Source organism: Oculina patagonica, chromosome 13 (genome assembly GCF_052425735.1).
Source record: "Oculina patagonica isolate OP01 chromosome 13, crgOcupat, whole genome shotgun sequence".
In the NCBI taxonomy this organism is placed as follows: Eukaryota; Metazoa; Cnidaria; class Anthozoa; order Scleractinia; family Oculinidae; genus Oculina; species Oculina patagonica.
The window spans coordinates 13,913,999-13,940,180 of NC_135770.1; the positions used below are offsets into that span (position 1 = coordinate 13,913,999).

Consider the following 26,182-nt stretch of genomic DNA (forward strand, 5'->3'; position numbering starts at 1 on the left):
AATAACTAAGTCCTTCATTAATTCATTTTTGTGAGTGTGATATCATTTCTATTCTTTGAGCCCTGATTAAAAAATAAGAGCTTCTTTGCAAGCATAAGTTGAAAAGCTTTTTTATAAAACGTTTCAAGCAAAAATCGTGGCTAGTCTTTTAAAATCATACAAGCCCTTTGCATTAACCTGGAGGCACTTGGTGAAAAATCCTCTGATTTGCTAGATAGCAAAAGAAAGCAACAGCCTCCAAAAACAAAATGACTTCAATGATTTTATTTTTTCCTTTTAATGTTCCAGCAGGTTCTCAAATCAAATATTATGCTAGAAAAGAAAAAAAGCAAAGGCCTTTTTAAAAAATTTAAATTCTTGCTATCCAGCTTGGAGATTTTGTATCATGTGTAACCAGTTAATGCAAAGAGCCTTTTCAAATTTACTACCGGTAATACTTACAATCTTGAAAATGATTTTTGGCTTCCTCCGTCCATGTCAATGTCTTCATCATCATTCAAGTGAGACCTGGGATGAGGATAGCTACCACGACTTCTGCCTCTGCTTCTGCCTCTGTAACGGCCACGGAAAGATCGTCCCCCAGTTTGCTTATATGATTCTTTAAAGAATAATGTGAAAAGAAAAAAAGGAAAGGCCTCTATGAGTCTACTAATGTTTTGCATCACGTGAATGAACTGATGTTTAATGTTATGCAAATCAAAGAATTTTAAAGTATGAGCAGCAGTTGATTTTACTAATACTGCAAAGCTTTCAGGCTCCATCACTTGTGAAACTTTTATAACTCTTTCTTCAAAAACATTGGCTGTTACCCTGTCTTTTGTTTTCATTTCTGATAAGACCTTTCATATTTGTGAAAGCAAACTGTACTAGAAAAAGGGTAATGATTAATACTCATTTATCAATAGATACCTGATAAATCAGTATTGATTTTTTTTTTTTTTTTTTTTTTTTTTTTTTTTAAATTTTATTCAGCATATGACAAAACAATTACAAAACATACTAAAATAACTAACAGTATCGACAATTCACATCACGCGCGAGTATTGATTATTAATCAATTGGTTACACTGAGAAGAACAGTAAAGCATGTCTGTATTGAAACCTTTTAAATTATCCCAAACTGTAGTTTGATGAACCTGCCAAAATCCAAGGGTGTTTGTTTGACATGTCAGTCTTACAAAGCATTCCGGCAACTTAACAAAACCTTATTAAAATATCTAAAAAATGGACTTGGAGTTAGACCACATACATGTCCCGACAATTTACAATAAATAAAGTCTAAATAATTTAGATTTAGTGGCTCGTTTGGCTCGGAAGTGACCACCGAGCCAAACGACTGAAACGAGCCACCATTCCACCAAGTCTATCCGTCTTCAAAAGTGGCCCTGTACTCTGTGGTTTAGCCTGAAATTTCATTACACGTACCTCTAAAACTTCTGGAGCCATCTTCGGATCCCACTGCCGCATCCTGAACTGCCTTGTCAAATAAGTTCCTCGACATTTTCTTTTTGGATGTTCAATCTGCAAGATTCAGTCCGCAGCGATAATCAATAAGTAACCTCGCCTTCTCCAAATAGTGGCCTAAAAGGCCTGGAAATAAAAACAGGGAATAGGTCCGCAATTCGTACGTATATCGATGTACATGATCTGTAGATAGGGTCGGATTTATGGTACAGTGAAAACCCGCCTTATGGTCACCTCACCGTCACTTCTTTTCGACCCAGCAAAACTCCCATGTATATTTTTTTTTGTAATAAAACTCTGTTAATTCGGCCGCCCGGTTAAAACAACCAACAGCCACATTCTGAAATCCCAATGATGTCCCTTAGTCCCTTATATTCGGTGTAGTTCGGGTTCGATTTAGGGCTTCTTTTAGGGAGCTGTACCGTTCTCGGCCTTATGCGCCTACTAGCGTGATGAGATAAGATTTTTTTTAATGTTTTTTTATTGATTTAAGTTACAAGATATAAAGATTACAAAATACGAAGATTACATTGTGCTACTGCAAGTGTAATTAATAACAATGTGCTTATAGACAAGAAAAATAAGTTAAAAACAAAAAAAAAGGAGAAAAAGAAAAGAAACAACAAAGAATAACAAAATACTGAAAACTAAAAGAAAATTGTAACAACTCAAAAACAAATCCTAGATTTACATATATCACAATGCGTACACCCACTCTCGTAACCACATATTTAAAATATCACACTACGTTAACGTAAGTACTTTTATTAGTTTCTCCCATTTCTTAAGATGTTTGTCTAATTTGTTATTCTCCCTAGCAATATGAAGCTCAATACTATATATACGTCGAGCTCTTGCAATAAAACCTGAGAGATTTGGCAAGTTCTTTTGGCACTTCATAGAATAGATATAATGTTTACCCAACAATAACATATGGTTAATTATAGTAAAGTCATCTGCACTGTTAAATTTCCCAAAAATTAAGTCTCCCTTTTTAAAGTGTCCCTTTGTTTTAAGTCATATCCAAAATGCAGTGCACCCCTAAAATTTTAATAATCTCACACACATTGTGCTTTGCAAAGTCTACCTGCTTGATAGTGCTATTCCCAAGGGCTAGTATTTCAGTTTTTTCGTGATTAACCTGTAAGCCAGACTGGTTTCCAAAATTCTCAAGAATACGAAGCAATGCAGTATACTCGTTACGATCCCTAAGAACACACGTCATGTCATCCGCAAATAATGACAACTTCACGATTTCCTCTCCTATTTTGAACCCCTGGATTTGGCTATCCATTCTTATTTGTAAAGCTAAAGTTTCAAGCGCGGTGATGAATAGGTAGGGAGAGAGTGGGTCTCCCTGTCTCACCCCCCTACTTAAAGAAAAAGGAGCAGTGGTAAATCCATTATTCATTATGCAACTAGACACATTCTTATACAGCACACGAATCCAAATAATTAAAAGAAGGGCCGAAGTTAAAATTGTGCAGTGTCCTAATAAGGAAATTAAAATTGAGCGTATCGAAAGCTTTCTCAAAATCTATTGCTACCAACAAACCCGACAGACCATTCCGTTTTGTGTAATCAACAATGTAATCGATTGTTCTGACTGCGTCGAAGATAGACCCGCCTTTGACAAAAGCATTCTGATTAGAGTGTATTATTGCGGGTAAGACCTTTTCTAATCGTTTCGCCAATGCTTTGGAAATTATTTTTGCATCAACATCAGTGATTAACGAAATTGGACGCCAGTTCTTTATCATTCTCTTATCTTTCCCTTTCTTTTCAATTAGTGTTATAATTGCTTGTTTTTGCGAGTTTGAAAGTTCGCCAAACTCATATGAGTAATTGATACTATCAACCAAATATTTTCTAATCAAAGGCCAAAAAGCCATGTAAAACTCGATGGTTAATCCATCGTTCCCCGGAGTTTTATTTTTTGAAAGAATTGTAAAACTGAATAGAACTCATTTTGTGTTATTTTTCCTTCACACGCAGACCGTAACTCAGATAATTTTGGTATTTCTGCTGAATCATTGACAAAGGATGATTCTGACAGACGACTATTATTTCTGCTATAAGTACGGTGGAATAAAACGACTCCAATTCACTCAATATAGTCTTAGGGTTTGATGTTAATTTTCCATCGGTAGTGATAATTTTCCGTACACTACATTTCCTTTTATTGGACTTTTCGTACCAATTTGCACGCGAACGTATAATCGCTCCTTGGGTAATATAATCGTAATATTCGTCATACTCGGCCTGCAGACGTTTTAATTCCTCAGCGTTTTCTTTTATAAGATAAGATGATAGTGACAGCTTTACCTCGTCGAACACGGGCGCATTCGTCTATGCATGACTTTGCGACAAAGTAACTCTTTTTCCTTTGATGTGATGGCTGTGGCAGCTGTGGAATTTTGGGAAAACTTTGCCTATCATTCAGTAATGACATGATTCAATTCGATTCAACTTGTGAAAAATAGTGTTAATGTTATGTCCACATTTTTGACAATTCTCATTTGAGTAAAAAACTTTGCTGACATTTCTGGACTGATCAGCTTATATTAATTTAATACAAAGCCAAGTTTCAAGAAAATCGTTGGAGCAAAAGTATGGACATGTAAATTCACTCTAACATTCTATTGAAAGTTTCTACGCTTGACGCTCGTTGACAAAAGAAGCCACAAAGAACACAAACCCACATTTTTGTGAGAAGCCTCCCGATTGCTTGCTAAATCGGAGTGCCTAACCGATTGTTAATCGTGGCGCTAGTACATGTAAATGAGGTGGACCAATTCAAAGTGGCCCTGAATTCTGTAGTTGCTCCCTGTAAACATTATAAAATGTTTGAATCGTTCTTTAACCTCCAAAGTTGCGATTTGCAACATTTTTCGGGGATTATCACGTAAAGAAGACAAAAGTCGGGACGCTTCTGGTAAAGGCCTGTCGCCACCATCTTTCAGTTCTATTTCTTAATAATGAATCTGTTCGGCAGTTGGAGAAACAAAACTGTGTAGCAAAATAATAATAATAATAATAATAATAATAATAATAATAATAGTAATGCTAAATGAAACATAAATTTCAGAATTTTTCTGAAAAAAAGAACAACTGAGAAAGTTTTTTGAAACTTGTTTTTAAAAAATTTACCATTCCATTCGATTTTAAACCGAAATTTCCGGAATACTGTAGTTATACTGTCACGAAAAGAAAAAAATTGCTAACAAATCTTCTCAAATTATACTGTTAAAACAAGTTTTCACATCATTCATATTACCATAACAAGCTTCCAGCATTTTTAATAACTTTTATATTACTATTGATAACTTACATTCCTATAATGCACGTATGAATTTAAAAGAAAACATTATGCCAAATTTTCTATGAGATATAGGGGAGCTATTGTATGGAACAGTCTACCGAGCGAGATTAGAAACATAAATTCTTACAATCTTTTCAAAAAATTGTTTATATGTTTATATGTTCAAAATACTGAGAATTGTATCAGCACTTAACCCTTTAAGTCCTAACAACGCATATGTGCGTAGAAAATACCAGCAGTGATTGAAAAAGCTCTAGCTTTTACATATCTGGGCACATGATAGTAATGACTGCTTTTTATGGCAAAGTGATAATTTTCATAGCTTTACTGAAAAGCCAACTAACTGACTAAAACTCTTGATTTCTGTTGCGTATGGTTGTTTGTTCAGCAGCAAATCTGAAAATGCCCGTTTTCTACGTAACAGTCAGGACAACAACAAAAAACACACATCTTTGCCTCCATTTTTTTAATGAAAAAATAATTCTGACTTCAAAAATATACATTTGCAGCAAACTTTGACCCTATTCCCTTCCGTTCACCAAGGAAATTTCCCATCAATCATTCAGCAGACTCAGCAATTACTACTCGATTAGAGCTATGCTTGCAAACCTGTAATTTCCTCGTTGCTGACCGAAAGGGATGCTTGGGAAAAAATTTTATAAGTGTCGAGCCACCCAATCCTGCCGGCAAAATGTTGCGCCGATTGCATTCTTTGGAAGTCAGAACTCGTCCAAAATGCCTTGGCAGGTCTTGGAATCCACCCACAGAACGGCCAGAGAGACAACTTTACCAATGAACCGCCATCTTTTGATTCGAATATTTCTGGCGTTCCAATCAAGACAAAATCATCTCTCACCTCTGGTTTCTTTCAGATGCTGGCCTCTACCCACCATTCTAGCTTAATGATGCCAGCCGGGGGGCTTCTGCAGTGGAAAATGACTCGAAAAAAACACTTATAAACGAAATATTCGCCAGATTCGAGCCCGTATGCTCGCTCAACAAGAAAGAAACGGTTGAATGCTGACGTCACAATGAAACTTTAAGCCCTCAGTGTTTTGAAACAGCACACATTTTTACTTGAGCTTCTTATATGCAATCACGAAATTCGACAGATTAGTTTGAGCCCAGAAAACTGCTTAAAAAATACCAGAACCTTAGGATTCTAAGGGTTAAAGAAAGTGAAATATGTATATGAAACAAATCCCTAATCCATCGACAAGACATTTAGATCTGCCTCGCTTAATTATTATGAATTATACTTTAATTTTAGGTCATATGTGATGTAATGAACTATGGAAGGCAAAATAAAGTATAGAATAAAAAAGCTGAAAGAGAGCCGCTTGCTAACTTGTCCGCTAACTCTAAGAAAAAGAAAGTGGAGCATCCCATTGCTTTCAATACCATCGTAAATTTCACTGAGGGATGCGCGTTACTTCCTACTGGCCAAAGGCACGGTAAGAGTATCAGCTAATAAGGGACCGCCGTCAGTCCGTTGAGCTCAGCACAATGCACCACTGAACTGAAAGTTCAAACAGTTGGCCTTCCGTAGCTACGCTGAGGAAATTGACAAGATCCGTTCTCTAGTAATATTCAAATTGTATGTTGCCTGGAACCAGTTGTTTGTGCAAGCCTTGTGAGGGAGGGTACGTTAGTAAATAGCACATCATACGACACCAAAGTTTCCTCGTTTTCGAACTTCAAGTTACGAATTCCTTCCATAGATTTAAACGTGTCAGTTTCTTGTTTACCGATTCAGGGATAGAGGTTTTAGTTTTGTGTTTAGCTGGGGCGTAATTGAATGTTTGTGTTGCTGATAGCAAAATATAGCCAGGCGCTCCTTATCTGAAACCTGTTATGCGGACAGTTTGCAATGGTCTTTGGTACTTTGGTAGAATTTACGGACAGTATAGAAACTAAGCCCTTTCTCTGGTTCTGTCCCTTACGCATTTCTTAAACAGGAAGTCAGGATACCTTCTTCTTCATCTCCTACAATTTGATTGTATCATTGATGGAAGCTTTCGAGAGGTCTTTCCATAGTTAGTTGTAGGTAGTCAGACTTGTGTATCACTGCAAATCCCGCCCCTCTATCTCATCTCACGTCGTGTTCGATGGCAATCAGGATCGAGTGCCTAAGGAGTGTCTTGGGAAGTCAGTTGGGCCTTTTCGCTGGATACAGCTCAGTGCCACGGCAGATTGAGGAGTTACGGCCGATCGGTTAGTTCTTTCGAATCGTCGTTATCAAGACGGAATTCAAGGCTCTAGTAAGCTTTCTAAAAACTTTCTTTAACATCAAAGGAAGAGACACATTGCGGAAAGGCAAATTTAGAACCCCAACAAAGAACTAATTTCTGGAATAAGAAATACTCAAAGAATGAGATGTTTTGTATATGTTTGTCAACATCCGTTTCTTTGTAGAGTAACCATGCGATCTTCGTGTACCTATCTATCTACAGTATGATGCTACAGTGCCGGATCTAGGAGAGGGGCCAGGGGGGCCGGGGGCCCACCTTCTTCTTTAAACAAATAGAGGGCCAAAGGGCCCAGACAGAAAATTCTTTTCGAGAGCACCCCTTCCCCCTTATTCTAGGGTCCGTATGATCCCCTCCCCCTTATCTGAAGGTCTGGATCCGCGAAATTCTGGCAAATGTTTTTGGCCTTTTTATAATAATGATGATGATGCATGATAATGGTGAGGTGGAGGAGGAAGACTTGCTTACTCTTCTAGCGAGGCTTTTCAGGACCAAAGTAAAAAATAAAAACACTGAATCAAACATAACATGGTCAAAATCTCAGACCTGTTCGCCATTTACAAACATAGCCGAAGAGTTGAACTGGAAACTACCGAGAACACACCAGCGAGTGAACAGGATTTGAACCCGAGATCTCCGTTCAAGCCCAGCGCCCTCACCACTCGGCCACGCTGCTTGCACAAATATTTGGATGTACTGTTTGTTCTTCTTTCAGCAACAGGAATGTGCTCTACGTTGAAATTTTATAGTAAACAGATCCACAGCACTCGTATAAAAATTGAGAGAAATTTGATCTAGGTACTGGGTATGAACAGAAGTGCAGTAATAACCTGGCGGACAAGCAAGTTTTTAGTTTTGTTTTTCGTTTTTTTAACAACTTGAAGCTTATTAAGTTAAGAACGAAAACAACATACCGTAAGCCCGCGTACCTCACTTCCAAACCCCCATCAAAATCTACAAACCACGAAGTAATTTTCACACGAAAACCAGATTGCAGTGACCTTTAAAAAGGATATTTAAAATTCTAGCCTGCGAATACAGCCGTCTCTCATTCGCGTGGGACGCGAATGAGAGACGGCTGTATTCGCAGGCTATTAAAATTCTGGCTTCGAGCTTTTGATTTTATGAGTGAGTGAATGTAAACACGCTTCTATACTAACAAGTGACTCGCTAGTCCGTATACTGACATAAATAGTGCTTTGGTTGAAATATTTCACAAATCTTACAATTTTCATCGTTGTTGTTTTCTTTTTTCTTCTTCGCCCACACCTTTGTTGGGCCGGAATTTACACTATTAATATTCAAGTTTCGTGAAAAGAAACTCTCGTATTATTGGTGGATTTCGCTTCATCAATTTGTTATTTATCACCAAAGACAACAAGAGATTACTTCACAGCACAGATGTCCGTTTCATTTCCACGGAGGCCAGCTTTGGGAATAAAAGATGGAAAACTACTTGTAAAGGCCACCATTCTTCAGATTTCATCAGGTAATTGGACATTTAATTTTGTACGCGAGATTGCTTTTGTTGTAGCATGTATTTGAATATAATGAGATCAAGGCCGTGGGCGCCAAGCGCTCGCTTTCCGGTACAATCCTGCAACTAAAAAAACAATTCCAAGTACTGTTGTGAAAATCTGTCTTCAGTGTTGAGCTATCTAAGAAGGTTTCTGAGGATTTAATTTCTTGAAGAAGAAAAAAGAAAACACAAGAGTTAGCACCCATCTTGAGCCCTGAAAAAACTTTGTGGCACGACGTATCTAATTAACAATTTATTTGATAAAAGCAATATTTCGTTCGCTTTTCCTTTGTGTATCTTGAATCCCATTTTTAAATAAGCAGAAAAAAAGGTCCACCAGCACTGAGACAAAGTTCTTTTTTTAAGGAATTTAGTTATTTCCAAAGAAAACGAAAAAGTACCGGTATTTATGTCAGTGCATGAGAGGTTCAGGGTGAATATCATGACGATAATCACAACTGAAAACATGTGGTTCAATAATAAACTGTTCAGTCGTGGCAGACATTCCACAGAATCTGAAGATCTTTTATTGAGATCTTCAGCGACAAAAATGGGTTTCAGAGAATTAACATGCATGGTATTGGAAAATCTTGATTTAATGTATGATAAGAGGACTATCAAAATTAGCCTATTAACAATTTATCACTGAGGGAAAAGAAAACCCACTCAATAACGAAAAAAAATTCACGGTACTGTTTTATAAACAAGAAAAAACTTAGACGAGGAGTTGATCTTGATTTGATGGCATGAATTTCTAATGAATTGTCATAAGAAACTCTTCTGTTGAAGGCATTGCTTACGGTGGCATTGGCTTTAAATCTGTTTTTGATTGGGTATACAACAGTTGTTCGCCACATGGTATCTTATGAATTCATAAGCAGTTGGATGAAGTAAGTTTTGACCGATTCTCTTCAAACATGCCAATCAGTTATTCAAACAAATATCTTTTCGTGTGGTCCGCAAAGCTGCAAGAGTTCAATGGTCTTAAATGTTAGTCCCGAAATGGAACTTTCATGTTTAACTCCCTGAAATATTAAGATCGTAGCATTGAATACGCAGGACTGAAGGAAAACGAAAACTTAAGAAATACGAGGAGAATAAACCAAACCGCCAAATGAATAAATTGGATATATTAAAAAAAAAACACACAAAAAGATTAGTAAATTCTCGTTGTAAGAGTTTGAAAACTTCTAATTCATGCATTCCCTCAACTCCTTCTCCTATTTTTCTCACATTAGCACTTACCGACAGAAATGAGACGAAAAACGTCAGTAGGGGCCATTCCTTATACTTAATAGTGTTGGAGTACCGTTATGCCTTATTCGATAAAACACTGTTTTAAGGTCAAATTAACTAAAATTTCGATTTTTTATTTTGGCCCAATTTGTTGATTATGAACCAAATAAATGTATTGTGAAGTTTCAAAGTAATTGAACTTTGCATTGCAGAGATATTGCAAGTTGAATATACGGTACGCATACATGAATGCACAGACGATGACGTTTTACAGTGTTCCAAGAAATTACATTCTTTATTTTATTTTTTATTTTTTTTTATTTGTTTAAAGTACAAATTTAAATAAATAACAGACATACAATATGATAAAATAAATAGATTAAATCATTTTGGACCATTATATTCAACTTCGTCACAGGGACCGCGGAGCATTTTTCTTATTAGGGGGAGGGGGGTGATTAGTGACTTAAAGTGGGGGGCTTTAGAGACTCTTCTCTAAGAAAACTTTTTTTTTTCGGAAATATTGGGGGCTAAGCCCCACAGCCACCCCTGCTCATTTAGCAACAAAAAGGCCCAGGGATTGATTTCCACGTGAAGTCAATGCTGAAGATTGTGAGACATTTCCGTATTGAAGTGTACATGTAAAGCAACTTATCGGACAGAATATTTTAGATCAGCTAAAATAAGCAATTGGATAGAAATTCTTTTAGAATTCTGACTTCCCGTTCAAATGGAAATACCGTCACTGTCTTATTATAAATGGCATGACATAAATATAATCAAAAGCAAAACAAGGATTTTAGATAGTCCACTTTTTAATTCTTTTTTAAGAAACTGCTATCGGTGAGCATACCTGGTAAACTACAACATGCACTTTAGCCCCGAAACATCCGTTCAACAGCTAGAAATCAACAGAATCAATGCACTTTAGCCCCGAAACATCCGTTCAACAGCTAGAAATCAAATGCACTTTGCCGATGTTATAAGCAGAAGTGGCAAAGAGAAATGGCCACAACTCAAGCTGGCAAGTCGCGAAGGAAAAAAGGAAATCAAATAAACCTTAAAAATTATCGATAACAATGCACGCCAAAGCAAACAAATATTTCAGATATCTTACCTTTGCAATCTACTCAAGGTCCTGCCATTGGTTGGCCTTTTGAAACGAGGACTTGACCAGAGAATGCAGTCCCAACTATTTTCTTTTTGACCAGAAAAGAAAATACGCCGAAGAACAGAAAAACTCCCCACGGGAACTCGGTTCAACTGTCAGTTCGGCTTTCAGTTTGCTAAATGTAGGAAGTTAGAAGTAAGAAACTTTATCATGTTTATAAGCACTTTTATTTCGTTGGTTTGTCATGGCAAGTATGGAGAATTTCAATTTTTTAGTTTAATTTTTGTACCAAATAGGTCTTAATGAACGATGAAATTTTCATGGTTTTTTGACATGTGTTTTTGGGTTTGACGCATATTAAACTGTAAATTTTGAGCACTAAATATAGGTACCAGCTAAATAAACCTTACCTCTGACCAAAAACGGGAAATAGAAACAAACTTCACAGTGTCCGTGCCCCGTGGAGACAGTCGATAAACGCTTTGTATGTGTTTTCACTATCGAATTTGTCTTTAGCTGAAAACGACACGAATTATTCGTTGAAATCTTTACACTGCGTGATGTCAAATAAATAGATATACTTTGTGTCAAATTAAATATTTGTGCACAAATTATTTTTTGTACTTAGATAAAAGCAGAAAATTAAAGCTTAGCTTTTGGCCTTCAAAGTATTTCGCGTTCATACCTATACCAGGTTTCAAGCCGCAAACGTCTTGATTACGTGAACCCCCCCCCCCCCCCCTCCACACACACACACACACTAAAATACTGCATTTACGGTCGGGTGTGGAACAAAACTTTTTGTTCTATGCCAAGCTGATGATTTTTAACGCCATCCGGTGTTTCAGAAAACATCCGATCGCAGTAGGCTTATAATTTTACTCTGTGCTTTAATAATTGTTAATCTTTTAACCTTGATTTTAATGTGGTAAAAAATAACTACCATTAGTGGTAAAAATGTGGTAAAAAAATAACTACCAACGAACCAAATTTCTCAGAAAAAAAAACACTTTTTTTTCTTAGGTCCTTTCAGAATTACTTGTATTACTCAAACTGACTTAGACTCTTAAACTTTACAGTATTCTGTAATGAGAAAGAATGTCGAAATTTTGGTTCATTTGACCTTTAACATTAAGCTAAAAAGGTAAAAATATAAAATTACAAGTATGATGTTCTACAAAAATAATGTTAACAGCCTATACATTCACACAAACGTTAATTTAGGTCGAGTTTTTAGGGATACAATACATGTGGTTTATAATTAAGTTTATAAGATACTTAAGAAAAATAACCCCTCTATTGCCATTTTTTTGCAAATGACCGGGAAATTTTCACTTCAATTGACTCTTATTAAAAGTTGACTCTTATTAAAAAGTGGAATCTAATGAGTTTACGTTATAGCTTGCACATGCGCCAAGTCGTGAAACAGTCCCTTTAAAACTATACCTACTGAGACTTGATAAGGACATGACAGCTTTATAAAATTTCCATACTTTCTTAAGACTATTAAAGAACGGCTCTTGAATCACGTGCTAACCATAGTGCTGTCCGGCACTTATATTTGGTGAAATGAATGAAATGATCCTTGCAGTGTTAAGCCGTTCAAGCAATTGCAATTTTTAGCCCGGTTTGAATGTCTTTCATCCGGTGAGAAACGTTAAAGTAAGTCAAGTAATGGTAAAGGAATGGAGATAAAAATGTAATTTCGTCATATCCAATATATCTGACAAGTTTTAAAGAAGTCGATATTCAAAATTCAGAGTAATAAATTTTTAAAAGATAACACCTTCTCACGGGATTTCCCTACTGTATGGATTCATTAATGAGAGAGGGTCCTTTGCGACCTTCATTTGTGAAGTGCGCTTTGACTGTAACTGTTGCCTACATGATCCCTCATGCGATCAGTCTATCTAGGAGCAGACAGCTAAGGTTTCTCAGTGCTGCTTGCTGTACTGTATGGAGTTGAAAGTCGTGATATTTCAGATATTTACTTCTGCAATGTAGATATAACATCCGGGATATTACATTACAAGTCCTAACAAGTTCTGTATTTTGTAATTGTACTTCGAAGTAGGTGACTTGAAATCCTTATTGAGATCAGAGTGACAAGAATCCTCACGCCAAAGAGGGCTGAAACTACAAGATAAGAGATGGTTTTCCCTCCAGGTAGGATCATTTTATTATTTTTTGCCATTCATTATGGGGAGGCTCCGCCCCGAGGTCTCTCGAAATTCTCAACAAAAAACCGTGTTCCTTATCGTCATTAACGCTATTTTATAAAAGGCCTAAGCGCGCATAATTAAAATTTAGTCTGTGTAAAATGCTTATGAGTAGTAAGAGCGCAAGTTACCCCGTGTTTTCACGAGAGGTGTTTACCTAGGCAGTAGACAAGATACTAATCAGGGATAAAATAAAGGAAAAAAAAAAAAAAAAATAAAAAAACTAAGCAAAAGGATTGCCCAAACAAAATGTTAGTTCATTTGGGACAAACTGGCAAAGAAGACGCGCATATGAATTAGCTGCAATGGTTGCTGGATTTACCAGTCTGAGCTTGTATACCGTGATGACTTTTCGCTGATTGAGATAACGCTAGCGTGCAAAAAACCCCTGAAGAATCAATAATTTCACGTTCGTTGTTAAAAGAAATATCAAGGTTAGGACTGTAATTACCGTACCTTTCTCAACTGGACTCGACAAGAGGACAATTTGACAAATGTCATGAGTTCGGTTTAAAATTGACCAGTTACGAAATTACACGTTTTCATGAATTTGAAATTCACTCGGTGCGTAGGTGGGAACAGTTACCTCAAAATAATAATAATAATAATAATAATAATAACTTTATTTATCCTGGAAAACCGGTCAGTCAATCAAGGAGATTGACTGGTATCAATCGGTGACCAGTATAAAAGCATAAAATTTACAAAGCATAAAATTTAAAAGCATAAAAAATTACTAGCATAAAATTTAAAATTACAAATCTAAAAAACTGTGAATATATATACAAAAAATTAAAATTTAAATTGTACACGTGTGATTTGCACTGTCCATGTTCATGAGATGACTGTATGTTTTGCCTTTAAATTGTGTAAGTGTTGCGAGCTCGCGAATCTCTCTTGGCAGTTTGTTCCAGGCACTCGCAGCCGAAAACCTAAACGAGGTCTGTCCACATTTGGTGTTAACTTGTGGTAGATCTAATAGTGTTGGATCTCTAAAAGATCGACAATGTCTCTGCGATCGTTTCATTAAATAACCTGTCAACTGCTTAGGGCAGTTAATGTTGTTAATTATCTTGTAAACATATTGTAGCTTGATGAAAAGACGTCTACTGTGAAGTGATAATAGCTGTAATTTGATGCGCATCTCCTGAGTACATGTCTTACGGTCAGCATGCAATATTATTCGCATTGCTTGGTTTTGCAGGCGCTCTAAACGTTGTGCGTTCTGTTTGCTGCATTCGCCCCATACAACACAACCATAATCTAATAAAGGTAGTACAGTCTGCTTGTAGATCCTGAGCAAAATATCGCGGCTGAGAAAAGATGAAATTCTGTTAAGCAGTTTTAGTTTAGGGTAAACTCTAAAAAATAACCTTGTATTCTTTTTAAATCGCGTCTCATGGAACAGCCAACAGCACTCAATACAACAGCATCATCCCGTCTTCTTCTTCAAAAAGTTTGTTTTCTACCTCAAAATATTCAGTTATTTTTAATTATATAGACAAAAAACTAAATTTCGCGCCAAATCGAGTGAGCGGGACGGAACGCCCGGTAGTTAAATGGTAAGCGAAATCCCATCCGGTTGGTCGGTATATTCGGAAAATTTCTTTCCATCATGCAACGGTCACACCAACTGGATTTTTGCCACAAATGAGGGGCAAATGAGCACCCACGATCGCCCCTATAAAGGACTGCATGGGAGGTTAGTACGGAGCTTGCTGTGCTTGATCTGTATTGTAAAGATCCTATTGCCTGACCCGGGCAGGATTGTTCTAAGCCTGGTTCTTAGCCGAGTTAGCCTCCTTTGCAGACGTTCCTTGGGCTCGTCAGGCGTTTCGCCGAGTGTGCGTTGATGAAAGTCCTGACTCAACTAACACAAAATATCGAAATAATTCTGAAGGGTGTTTTTCTTTTCACAATGCTTGATCAATAAACATTCAGATACAGAATTGTACATAATTAGAATTAGTTAACTTAAAACTGATTGCTATAAAAGTCGACTAAGTGACGTTTCAACCAATAAAAACAACGATGTTATTAAACCAGTTTTTCAGTTTAAAATGAATATTGTCGAAATAGTGGGTTTAAAAGATAAAACTAACAGCGTTGAAAAACTCCTCAGTGAATACTTGCTGCCGGTTGTCAAGAATTAATTCACGGCATGGGCTCACAACTAAAGCTACTCGTTTTTCCTCGAATTTGCTACCACCTGGCCTTGTTTTGATTCTTGTGATCGCACGCTTCGAAATAAATTATTCATGATCTTTGATCAAAGGACCTAATGACAACGATTCCCAAACTTCTGTCGCGGGGCGTAACATTTTAGTAACATGTCGAAAGCTTAGTCGATCTCGCTCGCTGTTCTGTCGCTTTTCTAGGCCAATATGGGATGTATGTACAATCAACAAAACTGCAAACCTTTTATCTTAATATAATACCTTTCAGTTCAAGATTATTTTACTAATAGTTCGATTCTGCTTCATGTTTTAGTGCCAACCCCGGCCATCGTTTTTATGGCGGTCATCGGCGGTTGTTGCCTTCTGTTGCTGGTTTTATATCAGTGCTTGAAGGCTGGAATGTTTTTTAAGACCGAACCACCGGAGGAAAGGCCAGAGGAAAAAGGGTACGCGGAACTCGGCGAGGCGTATGGCACCGAAACAGACGATGACTACGTTGGGCCATCTTCGAAAGCAACAAGCCGAAGAAGTAGCTTTAATACAAGTGGGAGCAAGTCGGATGGTGAGCTTGCTCTCGGCGACAGTGCTTCAGTGTATGGTAAATACTCTGACGGTGAATACAGCCCAGCCGGCGCAAGAAGAGCTGTATCGGCTTATGGTGAAGCAATTGATATCGGCCATGAGGAATTCCTTTCAACGGCTGGGAGACTGCAAGTGTCTGCAAGCTATGCCCCGACAGCGGAAAAGTTAGCGGTAACCGTAATCCGCGCCGAAGATGTACCGACAAAGCAAAGAGGGGGCGCAGCCAGTGTTCAAGTTCGCGTCGTGCTGTTGCCTTTAAAGAAGCAACGCTTTAAAACAAAAGCAAAACCAGCAACAAATCCGAACTTTCACGAAACATTCACTTTCAGTCGAGTTCCTCAAAGCGATTTACATGAAAGTGGCCTGAGGTTTAGACTGTATGGTCACGAAAAACTCACAAGGGATAAATTGTTAGGCGAAATGACTATCAGTCTGACAGAATTCGACTTGGAAGGCGACGGAGAGGCGCTGTGGCGAACGCTTACCCCAAGAAATGCCCTGAGCGTAAGTAGAAAGATTGAATTATATTTGTGTGCAGTACGATATGTTTACCTTCACTCTTTGCAGTTTTGTAAGTAAATTTCTTAAAAAGTATCTTCGGTTATCTAAATGAACACGATTTTCGTGACTGATAGCTGCCCAAGGGAAAAACAATAATAATACCCATAGATCGCTTACATCGAGTGCGGCATTCTAAAATTGTCTCATGGGGAAAGTTTCTTTTGATAGATCGTCCCCGTAGACATTGCATTCGTTTTCGTTCAACAAAAAGACAAAATGCAGTTTTACGGCACGGACAAATTAGCTGTTTTTTTCTTAGAACCAAGTTTATTTTTTTTATTTTGGTTCAAGTTCAGTAGTCAGCATAATTTAAAGGAACGCTTCTGAACATTGCTGTGAGGTCGTACAAATAGTCAAGAACGAAGTAAGCTGTATGCAAATCCAGTTGGCGATTTAATCATGTGGAACCAATGACAAGGTGGTGCATTTAAACATCTATTGTTTTATTGTTGGTGACACATGATCACTACAAAAGCACATGTCAGATTCTCGGCCGGAACACTGAGTGCGTGGGACCAGATATTGGACGTTTTTAAAACTGACTCATGCAACTGTTTTAGCGTGTTAAAAATGTTGGTTTACCATACGAGGACAAATACCGTTTTAATCAGCATCTCTGCCTTTTCCCTAACTCGGAATTTCGCTCTTGACAAGTACTGTAATTGTTTATAAAATTTCTGCCTGTAATGCGAGGGGGATCATGATAATCCACACATCAATACATATGTCGCCGAACCCTGTGAAACGACCTTTTTTTAACCAAAACTTTGAATTTTCTGTCAACGCGCCTTCAAAGGACCGCAGTTCACACACACAAAATAAAAAAAAACAAATTCAGGGTTTTAAAAATATCAAAAATGCCCGTTAATTTGTTCGAGTTTAGTTTTTTTATAATAATGCCTGTCATATAAATCATATGGAAGGGGCTTTCTCGTTTCTTAGGTCCCTGTCACTGTCCTTTGTAATCTAATTGTATTTAAGGAAAATTCAAGATCAGATTTATTATTCCTCTTTTTGTGACTTTGCCGTTTAGATCGTCTAATAAAAATCTTTGTTTCTCTGTTGCAGAGTTCTGATTCGATGTACGATCTGTCAGATACTGGAAGCGTGAAAAGTTATGGTTCATATGGCTCAGTGTCTTCACTAGCAATGGCACAGAGCGGGGCACCTGAATTGCTTGTTTCTCTCTGTTATCAATCTCTCACTGGTCGTTTAACTGTAGAAGTGCTAAAGGCGAGCAACCTCCGAAATGTCTCGATGCAACGTGCACCAGGTATAGTAGCTATATGTATGTGTACTAATAACTTGTCATACTTTCTTTCAGATGTTTTGCACAAAAAATATACCCTGCTCACAGCGGCGGTCAAGCTGAGCGAGGTGAAAAAAGCGATAACAACTTGTTTTCTCGCTCGTTGCTCTGCGAGTTGTTTTGGCCGCTTCGCAGTTCAAATTTGTTTGAGAAATAGAAACGAGAAAACCTCTGGAACCGGGGTAACAGAGATTGGCAGAACTTACAAAAAAGCAAACGGGCAGGCAAAACCTGAGTGAACTTTGCTCATCTCACGTTGGTTAGACTGGTTAATATAAAGAATTTTAATTTTTACTTTCAAGTGTCTCCCTCGCTAACGCCTGTCTTCGTTATTTGAGGAGCACCGTGCTTGCAAAATGGGAAAAACTGTCATTGAGCCAAACCTTGATTTCTTTCAATGGTAAACCAACCCGTTTTACTTCAATACTTCATGGCAACATTGTCATTCTTTAGAATAGGTAATTGTTCACCATTAAGAAGAATCCTTTTTAGATCTTTTATTATGTTGGTTTAAAAAGTTTTTTGGCATTCAAGTGCTTTATATCCATTATTACAAAACCAAATAGTTACCATGTATTCGCGCCAAAATAAACGGTGTAAAGAAGACAAACGAAAAGATCGCTCACACGACAGTTGCGTGGTTTCTCATCAGAAACATAATTTTTTACTCAGCACAATCAACGACCAAAATAATAATACTCGCAGTCTGTCGATTATAAAAAGAGTCGTTCAGCAGCTAATTAGAGAAATATGGAGAAAGAAAGAGAAACACAGCAGATAAGAGTACAACATATTATGAACTTTTCAATGGCATCATTGAATGGCTTATGCAAAGACAAATCCAAGGGTTACCCTAGCACTCGCTCATATATTTTTTTTCAACGTGTTTAAAAGGCCGCTAGAGTCACCCTGGCACTGGGTCAACCCTTGCAATTTTATCAACGTTCTGCAAGGGACGGCAACTCTTTGCCACGATATTTTCGAAATGGAAGTTTGTCGCCACTGAGTCACTACATAAACAAACGCGTTTCAAACTTAAAAAATAGTGTTGGGTGTTACTGAGCTTAGGAATTGAATTATGATTTTACTGGAACCTAATAAACTGCGTAACTAAAGCGAAAGTCGGTATTGGCACTAAATTCGTTCAGTTAAACGTTGCGTTCTTTATTTAAAAGGTTAACTGAAGCGTCCCGGACAGTACAGTAAACCCGGGCTATCTTTGACACCCATACCCTGGCAGTAGGGTAACCCAACCTCCTTGTAAACAGGCCCTAACGTAGTAAAATAAGCACGAGACAAAATTAGAGCATACAGCTGAATCAAATAAATTTGTAATCCTAAAGTGATCTAAAGTCTTCGTGTAAAAGTAAAATGTATGTCGAAACCTTACGGTATGCCCAGGGACATTTAGCCCCTTTAAAATGTAATTTAACAACACTAAAATTAAATTCTTAGTCTAGCACTTGACGCATATTTATAAACCCTCAATTTCATGTAGTGATAAATCACAATCATATTCATCATATACGTAACGGACACAATTTTTCATTCACTAACAGATACATACGTGAAAGTGACTTTGTTGTCATCATCTGGCAAGCAAGTTGCAAAAAGTAAAACTACCATTAGGAAGAGCATGGCTGATCCCGAATACAATGAGAGTTTCATGTACGAAATATCTGAGAAAGATCTTCAACTGGTGACTTTGACAATTGCTGTTATTGCAATATCAAAGGCGAGGAAGAAAAAAGAGATGATAGGCTGGTTTTCCTTGGGAAAAAATTATAGTGGGCAGGAAGAAATCAGACACTGGAACGACATGATTCAAGAAAAAGAACAAAATATAAGTCGCTGGCACACCTTAGCAGATGCGTAGAAAGGAATGCCAACTAATCATTATTATGAAGAAGGGCCAAGCCCGAAACGTCTGTTCATTTGTAGTTTTTTTTTTAATTTCTTTACTATGTTTCAAATTTCTTTACTAATCATTATTATGCATAATACTAGCTTAGCACAATTGAATACAAAAAATAAATAAATAATTAACTGGAGGGTTTCTCGTACAACGAAGGGATAATTTGAAACAAGTAAAGTAAAAAGGTGATAACTTCCATATTATGATAAAAATCTTTCAATGAAAAAATAAATAAGTTAATTAAATATTTTTTAGAATTTTATCTTAAAATCTACTTTATCATTGAATCTAATACAAAATAAGCCTTTTCTATTCGACATTAACCTATTTAAAGAGTCGAGAGAGGCAATGTTTGCTATCCCTTGCGCAAATCACATCTGTGCGATCTTGCCATCACAACGGCCATTCGTGGGACATTGACCCATCGCAGATATAAAGCAAAAAACTTGCGCTTTTCGGAGTGGCTAATTCAACCTTCGTCACGATGTTTGAAACTAACTTAAAATTAACATAAGGACGGGAACGGTTTTGTCATCCCGTGATTCCTATCCGGGATCATCCGATGACACGGTTGACGATGAGCAAGAGAATGTGGTACAAGCGACAGACTGAGACAGACGGATTTTTGTTATGTACAGGGTGGTGGGAATTTCAATGGAGTCAGTTCTAGTAGAATTTCTAGACTGCAACAGCTATTCAACAGATTACACTTTCTTGGGACGTTATGGATATGTGAGAGAATTTGTTGTCTATTGCTCGAAGACTGAAAATGATTGACACAATCGAAGTTCAGTAATTAGGTCACATGTATATCAAATCGGTAATTAAAAAAATATTTCACTGTTTGTTTTACTGGGCTAAAGCGTGAAGTTTAACAATATACTTAAAATGTTAAGAAATAATTGCAATTTAGTTAGAGTTCTATTAAAGCAATAGGCCATTTCCAAGTTATTTTTTGCCTCTGTTTCAAAACGAGTCTTCGTGCGAAACTATTGTTTGCGGCTACTAATTTTAGCAATCTGGCAATTTTAGCGAGTTGGAAGAAAAACGCTTAATTTAGTATTTGCTAAAAATTGTCTCGGTCAAATGAAATACTCGTGAAATTTACGGGTTTTTTTAATTTTCCGAAAATCGCTAAATTCTAAAAAAATCGCTAACATTAGTAGCCGCTAACAATAGTAACCTTAAGGTATATATCTTAAATGTATTTCAACTGCGCGTCAATTTTCATGCATTTAAAATCGTTTTCATTTGATTAGTTTCGCAGGAGGACCATTTTGAAAATGAGGCAAAAGTTGGCTCGGAAATGGCCTATTAGATTTTTCGCTCTAGATTACTATGAGTTGATAGTTAATGAAGCCTTCCCGTCAGCTATCATCTCTTAGTAGAAACTCAGCCGTGTTCTACTAGAAATTCGCGAATCGGATTGGTTCTTCTACTGTTTTTTTTATTCGCTGATATGATAGAACTCAATCTCGAGCGCGTTGCTCTTTAAAAGACAATTGTTCTTGATTTTTCGCTTGAAATTGCATAAAATTGTAAGTTGTGGACTGCAATTATATCTTTAACACTAGGATATATACTACACGAGGTTATATACTACACGAAAAGAAACTATACGAGGTACATGCAGCTCACTTAACTTAATACACCGCTAACAATAACTGATTTCAGAAGTAAGGACGGCTGACGAAAAAAGTAGCACTTATTTAACAGTGACCCCGTTTTGAGTCCTTCCCAAGACCCCGTTTTGAGTTCTTCTTTGCGTCATTTCTGGATTGCGGTTTGTAGTGCGTTACGTTAGGCGGTTTGTTGTTACGCGCGTTAGCGGAATGTATCAAAATTTGAACACTGGTCAGGCTGCTGGTAGGCTCAGTTTCCAGCCGTGGGTGTTTCGGTGCGCCCGCGTGGAGACATGTGGGCGGGCGCACCGAAACACCCACAGCTGGAAACTGAACCTAGGCTCCAGACAGCCATTGATTTCTTCCAAAGAAACAACGTTACGGACTGCACATTAAAAAAAAACTTTCGCCATTTGTTGACATTTGTGGTTCATAATCCGTCTAAATCGTTTCCACTAGTAACTATCCTTTGCTGTTGTTGATATTACGTCTTTGGTGTTTTTTCACCTTAATTAGCAAATAAATCAGAAACTCCCCCAAGCGGCTAAAATATCTTGACAAACTGTTCTACGGAAGATGGCATTATTTTGACATGTTCTGAAAGAATAAAATGACAAGTGACCAAGATGAAAGAAATAATATTCGTGAAGTTGTGATATACGTAATTGTGGAGAAGGCCTAAATAGTGGCTTGGTCTCAATGAATGTTACTTCCCAGTCCATTCGGTAGAGCATCACATCAATTCAAACCTCTTTGCGTAAATGTCAAACACATTGCAACGATCATTTCTGAGCCTTGCAGCCTAACCAACGGCGGAATTATGTTTTCGTTTTCCTTGTTTGCTTCCATATCCTCTAAAATAAGGGACAGATGGTTTTGCTTGTCTTCCTTTCTTATTCTGAGTTCTTTTTTACTGCAACTCAGCAGCTTGGGTCATGGTTTAGTCATTGAGGATGTAACCATCGTTGGCATTTTCTCAACCTTGGAATCCAAACTGAGAGAATTTCAGTACAAAGTTTTGAACTATATTGTTTTCACAAATGAGAATTTTTTTCTTTTTGGCGTTATGTAATATACTGAACTTTCTGCCAAAAAGGACGAATCCATCGAGCACTTACTCTTTCAGTTCCTGCAAGTAATCTTCCGATTTTTGGAAACAAGTCTTGTCCTGGCTCCGGAACAATGACATTTACATTAGAGATTTAAAGGAAGCTGATGTTATTTTTAGAAAATTTGGCGTTCAAAAGATTTCACTCTTATGAACCACATTCTCATGTTGGATAAATACTATTAATATTTATTTTCGAAAAAGCCAGAATGCGCCAAAACAAAGCGAATTTATGGTATCGAGCTCAATATCAGCTTATATCACCGGAAAGAGAGACAAATTGGCTTTTCATTTTAAAATAAGTCAAATATGGGAGAATCACATCCGAGTTATATTTATATCTATAAAGGTTCCCCTTTGAGTTGCCCCCTTTTGGCGTGTGTGTCAAAAACGGGGCCATAGGCGCCTATGGCCCCGTTTTAATTTGACTGTTTCTTTACAAAAGTGGTAAGGTCCGGACCAATTTTTTGAGAGGTCCGTACCCAATTTTCTCTGCCGTGTAAACGCGCCTTAGTATTGCAATTCATGAATAAAAATGTAAAAACAACATTGGCGTCTTCTTTTTATTTACGTGTAACTGTTTTGTCAGAGGGCCGTTGCCGGATTTTCATCAGACAATGCAAAAGTGCGACCCGTGTGCTACTGGGGGAGGACTTCCCCTAAGAATGTTTGAAAATCTGAGCTGAGAAGAAATGACATTTCCTGCATTCTAAGTCATTCTTATGCAATATTTTTTAATTTGTATAATTATCTTGTCAGTTTAAGCTATAATTGGTAAATGTACAACTTTCAATCACGCATTTCAGTGCAATGATGTCGCTTGTCGCTGTTTTAATGGGGATTCCTGTATGTGTCCGTCGCCAAGATGATTAAGGGCTGCGTTGCTTGTCACTTTTACCCCTAGGAGGACCATACATACATATTTGTTTAAAGTGTATGCTGTTTTGTAAGTCCTAAATCACAAAATCGACACATTTTTTTTTTTTCAGATACATATGTTAAAGTGGCAATGTTTAACTCTATTGGACAGCAACTCTCCAAAAGCAAAACATCAATACGTCGTAGCATGTGTGACCCAGAGTACAACGAGAACTTTGTATTCCAGATAATCGAATTTGAACTGCCTAGTGTAAGCCTCATGTTTTCTGTGGTCAACATAAAAAAAATGAGGCGAAAGGAAATCATAGGCTGGTTCTCAATGGGCCGTGATAACACTGGTGAAGACGAAGAAGCACACTGGAAAGAAATGATAGAAGCTAAAGGTCAGCCAAGAAAGAGGTGGCATATTCTAAGTGCTGTGGATTACTAGAACTGCAACGGCTATTTATGAATTTGACATTAAATTTTGTGTTATTTAAATATTATTATTTATATTGTACATAGGCTTATAAAAGAAAGAACTGATTTAGTATTTATTTATTAGTCTATAATAAATTTATCATTTTTCAAAGCAATTCGTAAGCGGCCTTCACACAACAAACTAAAGTTGACAAACTTATGTTGGCAAACTCAAGTTGGTGTATGTGAACGACATAACAACAGTTGACAAACAAGTTGGCAAACTGTCGATGAGAATAGAGACAAGTTGTATTTATCGCCAACAGTTGGCCAACTTGTTTGCCGTTGTTGCGTCGTTCACACACACCAACTTGAGTTTGCCAAAACGAGTTGGCCAATAGTTTGTCGTGTGAAGGCCGCTTTAAAATCAGCGGTATGTGTAGTTAAATTTAATAATGTTTCCTTTAGAATGAATTCCTACACATTTTGTATAAACTTAATGAATTTTGAGTCAAATGGTGGTGAAGTCTCTTTTAGTGATTAGCCAATTGAAAAAGATAATGGATGTGTCTAGATAAAATTAACGTAGATTTAAATTGTAGTTGGAAAGGGATACTGTAACTCCTGTGTAATTAATGGAATAAAAAGCAAGGGCAGTTTACATCTGATTGAAACAGTCTTCTTATGGTACCAGTGACTGCAGAGCAGGGGGAGCTTTTCTTTTAGTTAGGGGTTCAAGGGGATTCTACTTAACTATTTTAGATGGTTATTTAGGACGATGCTATAAACAGTCCATGCCATTTAGTACAAGTTAAAGTGTTCACCAAGTCCAAGTTTAAAATTTTCAAAGCAATAAACATTTTAATACCATCTTTATGTATTTGGTAATTACCAGGGCCGTAACTATGCGAGCACCGAAGGTATGAGTCGCTTGGGGGGGGGGGGGGGAGACGGTCTTGGGTCATCCCTCCTTCCCCACCCCCTAAAAGCTCTGAAACACGTTTTGAGCATTTTTCATGAAGTAATTCTTCAAATAAATCAATCCCGTTGAAGTGTAAAATGATACTTTTTATTGCTTTTTAGTTACTATGGCAAGTGATACTGGTAATGATGTTGCTGTTTTCTAGGCACTCCACTTAGCCCTCCTGGTCTAGACAGGGGACCTCAGGGGGAGGGAGGCAGTCTGTTGGTGAATTTCAAGCCTTCCTGTCAGCCGACCGGGCACTTTTTCATGACACAAGGCAGATTATGCCAGCATAAAATAACCGGGCCGTCCCAAACGGCTGCAGGCCTTGCTAACCAGCAGGGGACGGAGAGTCGGGCACTGACGGGGTGCTGCTTGGGCCTTTCCAGGTCCATGTTGTGTAACAATCTACACTTATTTGATAAAAGGTTGACTCCGCAAACCGTGCTTGAAAGCCGACGTTAGTCGGCCTTAAAGCCTGTCCCGCGCGAAAAAAATGAGGGGGGGGGGGGGTCAAGTTTTGGAAAATTGTGCTTAGTCGTTGAGCGGTAAAGCTAGCAACCCTAGGGAGCCCGGGGTCAGAGTTGCATTGCTGACTTGCTAGGTGGTGGGCAAAGTGGAGTTTTTTGCGTCATTTTCACCAGACTTTGACAGTCAGAGCAATGCCATAGTGTTTTAATGATGATTTTATTATGCCAGTTTGGCAGCTAGCTGCAGCCCTGTGGCAGCCTGGCTGTCATCGGGGTTTGCAAGCCACTCTACCAAACCCCCTGGTCTAGCCAGGAGACCTCAAGGGGAGGGAGGGTGGCTGTTGGTGAATTTCAAGCTTTCCTGACAGGCGGCCGGGCACCTTTTGTTGAAACAAGATAGAAATTAAAGCTTATGTTCACTCCAGATCAAGCAAAAAACGGCTAGTTTGAGACTTGAAATGTACAGTTTGTGTCTTTTTGTAAATCCGCCAATACGTGGATTCATCTTAGTTTTCACTCCAAGTCAAAAAGAATCGAATAACAAAGTACTACATGAGCCAGTGAAAATGACGATTTGGGGCTCTTGTGTTCAACTACAGTATTAGTTCAACATCTTTGCGTTTCACTCCAGATACAGCAAAACCGGGCAGTTTGAGACTTGAAATGTACAGTTTGGGTCTTTTTGCAAATCCGGAATGACGTGGATTCATCCTAATTTTCACTCCAGGTCCAAATGAATCGAATAAGAAAGTACTACATGAGGCAGTGAAAATGACGATTTTGGATTAAACCATAATTTTACTCCAGATCCAGCTAAATCGGGCAGTTTGAGAGTTGTAATGTTCACTTTCGGTCTTTTTGCAAATCCAGAATCATGTGGATTGATCCTAATTTTCACTCCAGGGCCCTTGTGTTGAAAAACTACCACGTAGATTAAAGCTTATTTTCACTCCAGATCCAGCAAAACCGGGCAGTTTGAGACTTAAAATGTACAGTTTGAGTCTTCTTGCAAACCTGTCATCACGTGGATTCATCCTGATTTTTACTCCGGGTCCAAAAGAATCGAATAAGAAACT

At 37.7% G+C, this 26,182-nt stretch overlaps 2 protein-coding genes across 5 annotated transcripts in view; one reads left to right on the forward strand and one right to left on the reverse strand.

Annotated features, from left to right (window-relative positions):
- Nucleotides 1-1,555, reverse strand: part of LOC144635332 (nuclear RNA export factor 1-like) — a 31,820-nt gene extending 30,265 nt beyond the window's left edge. The window contains exons 1-2 of the mRNA XM_078494444.1: nucleotides 1,426-1,555; nucleotides 442-598 (exon numbers count right to left, since the gene is read on the reverse strand). Coding sequence (XP_078350570.1) covers nucleotides 442-598; nucleotides 1,426-1,501 — 233 coding nt within the window. The 5' untranslated portion in view covers nucleotides 1,502-1,555. The remainder of the gene's footprint in view (nucleotides 1-441; nucleotides 599-1,425) is intronic.
- Nucleotides 1,556-8,418: 6,863 nt separating this feature from the next.
- LOC144635333 (synaptotagmin-16-like) lies at nucleotides 8,419-24,340 on the forward strand. 4 transcript variants are annotated; one of them, XM_078494447.1, is made up of 5 exons: nucleotides 8,419-8,524; nucleotides 12,973-13,067; nucleotides 15,611-16,383; nucleotides 17,509-17,713; nucleotides 19,309-22,941. In XM_078494447.1, exons 2-5 carry the CDS (start codon nucleotides 13,052-13,054, stop codon nucleotides 19,623-19,625), a joined length of 1,311 nt encoding a protein of 436 aa, XP_078350573.1. In that variant the 5' UTR covers nucleotides 8,419-8,524; nucleotides 12,973-13,051; the 3' UTR covers nucleotides 19,626-22,941. The 4 variants fall into 4 exon arrangements, with proteins under 4 accessions (XP_078350573.1, XP_078350572.1, XP_078350571.1 ...); XM_078494446.1 differs by lacking the exon at nucleotides 19,309-22,941 and adding an exon at nucleotides 23,384-24,340 and having other exon boundaries at nucleotides 8,421-8,524; nucleotides 12,976-13,067; XM_078494445.1 differs by lacking the exon at nucleotides 19,309-22,941 and adding an exon at nucleotides 23,384-24,340 and having other exon boundaries at nucleotides 8,430-8,524.
- The last annotated feature ends 1,842 nt before the right edge of the window (nucleotides 24,341-26,182 follow it).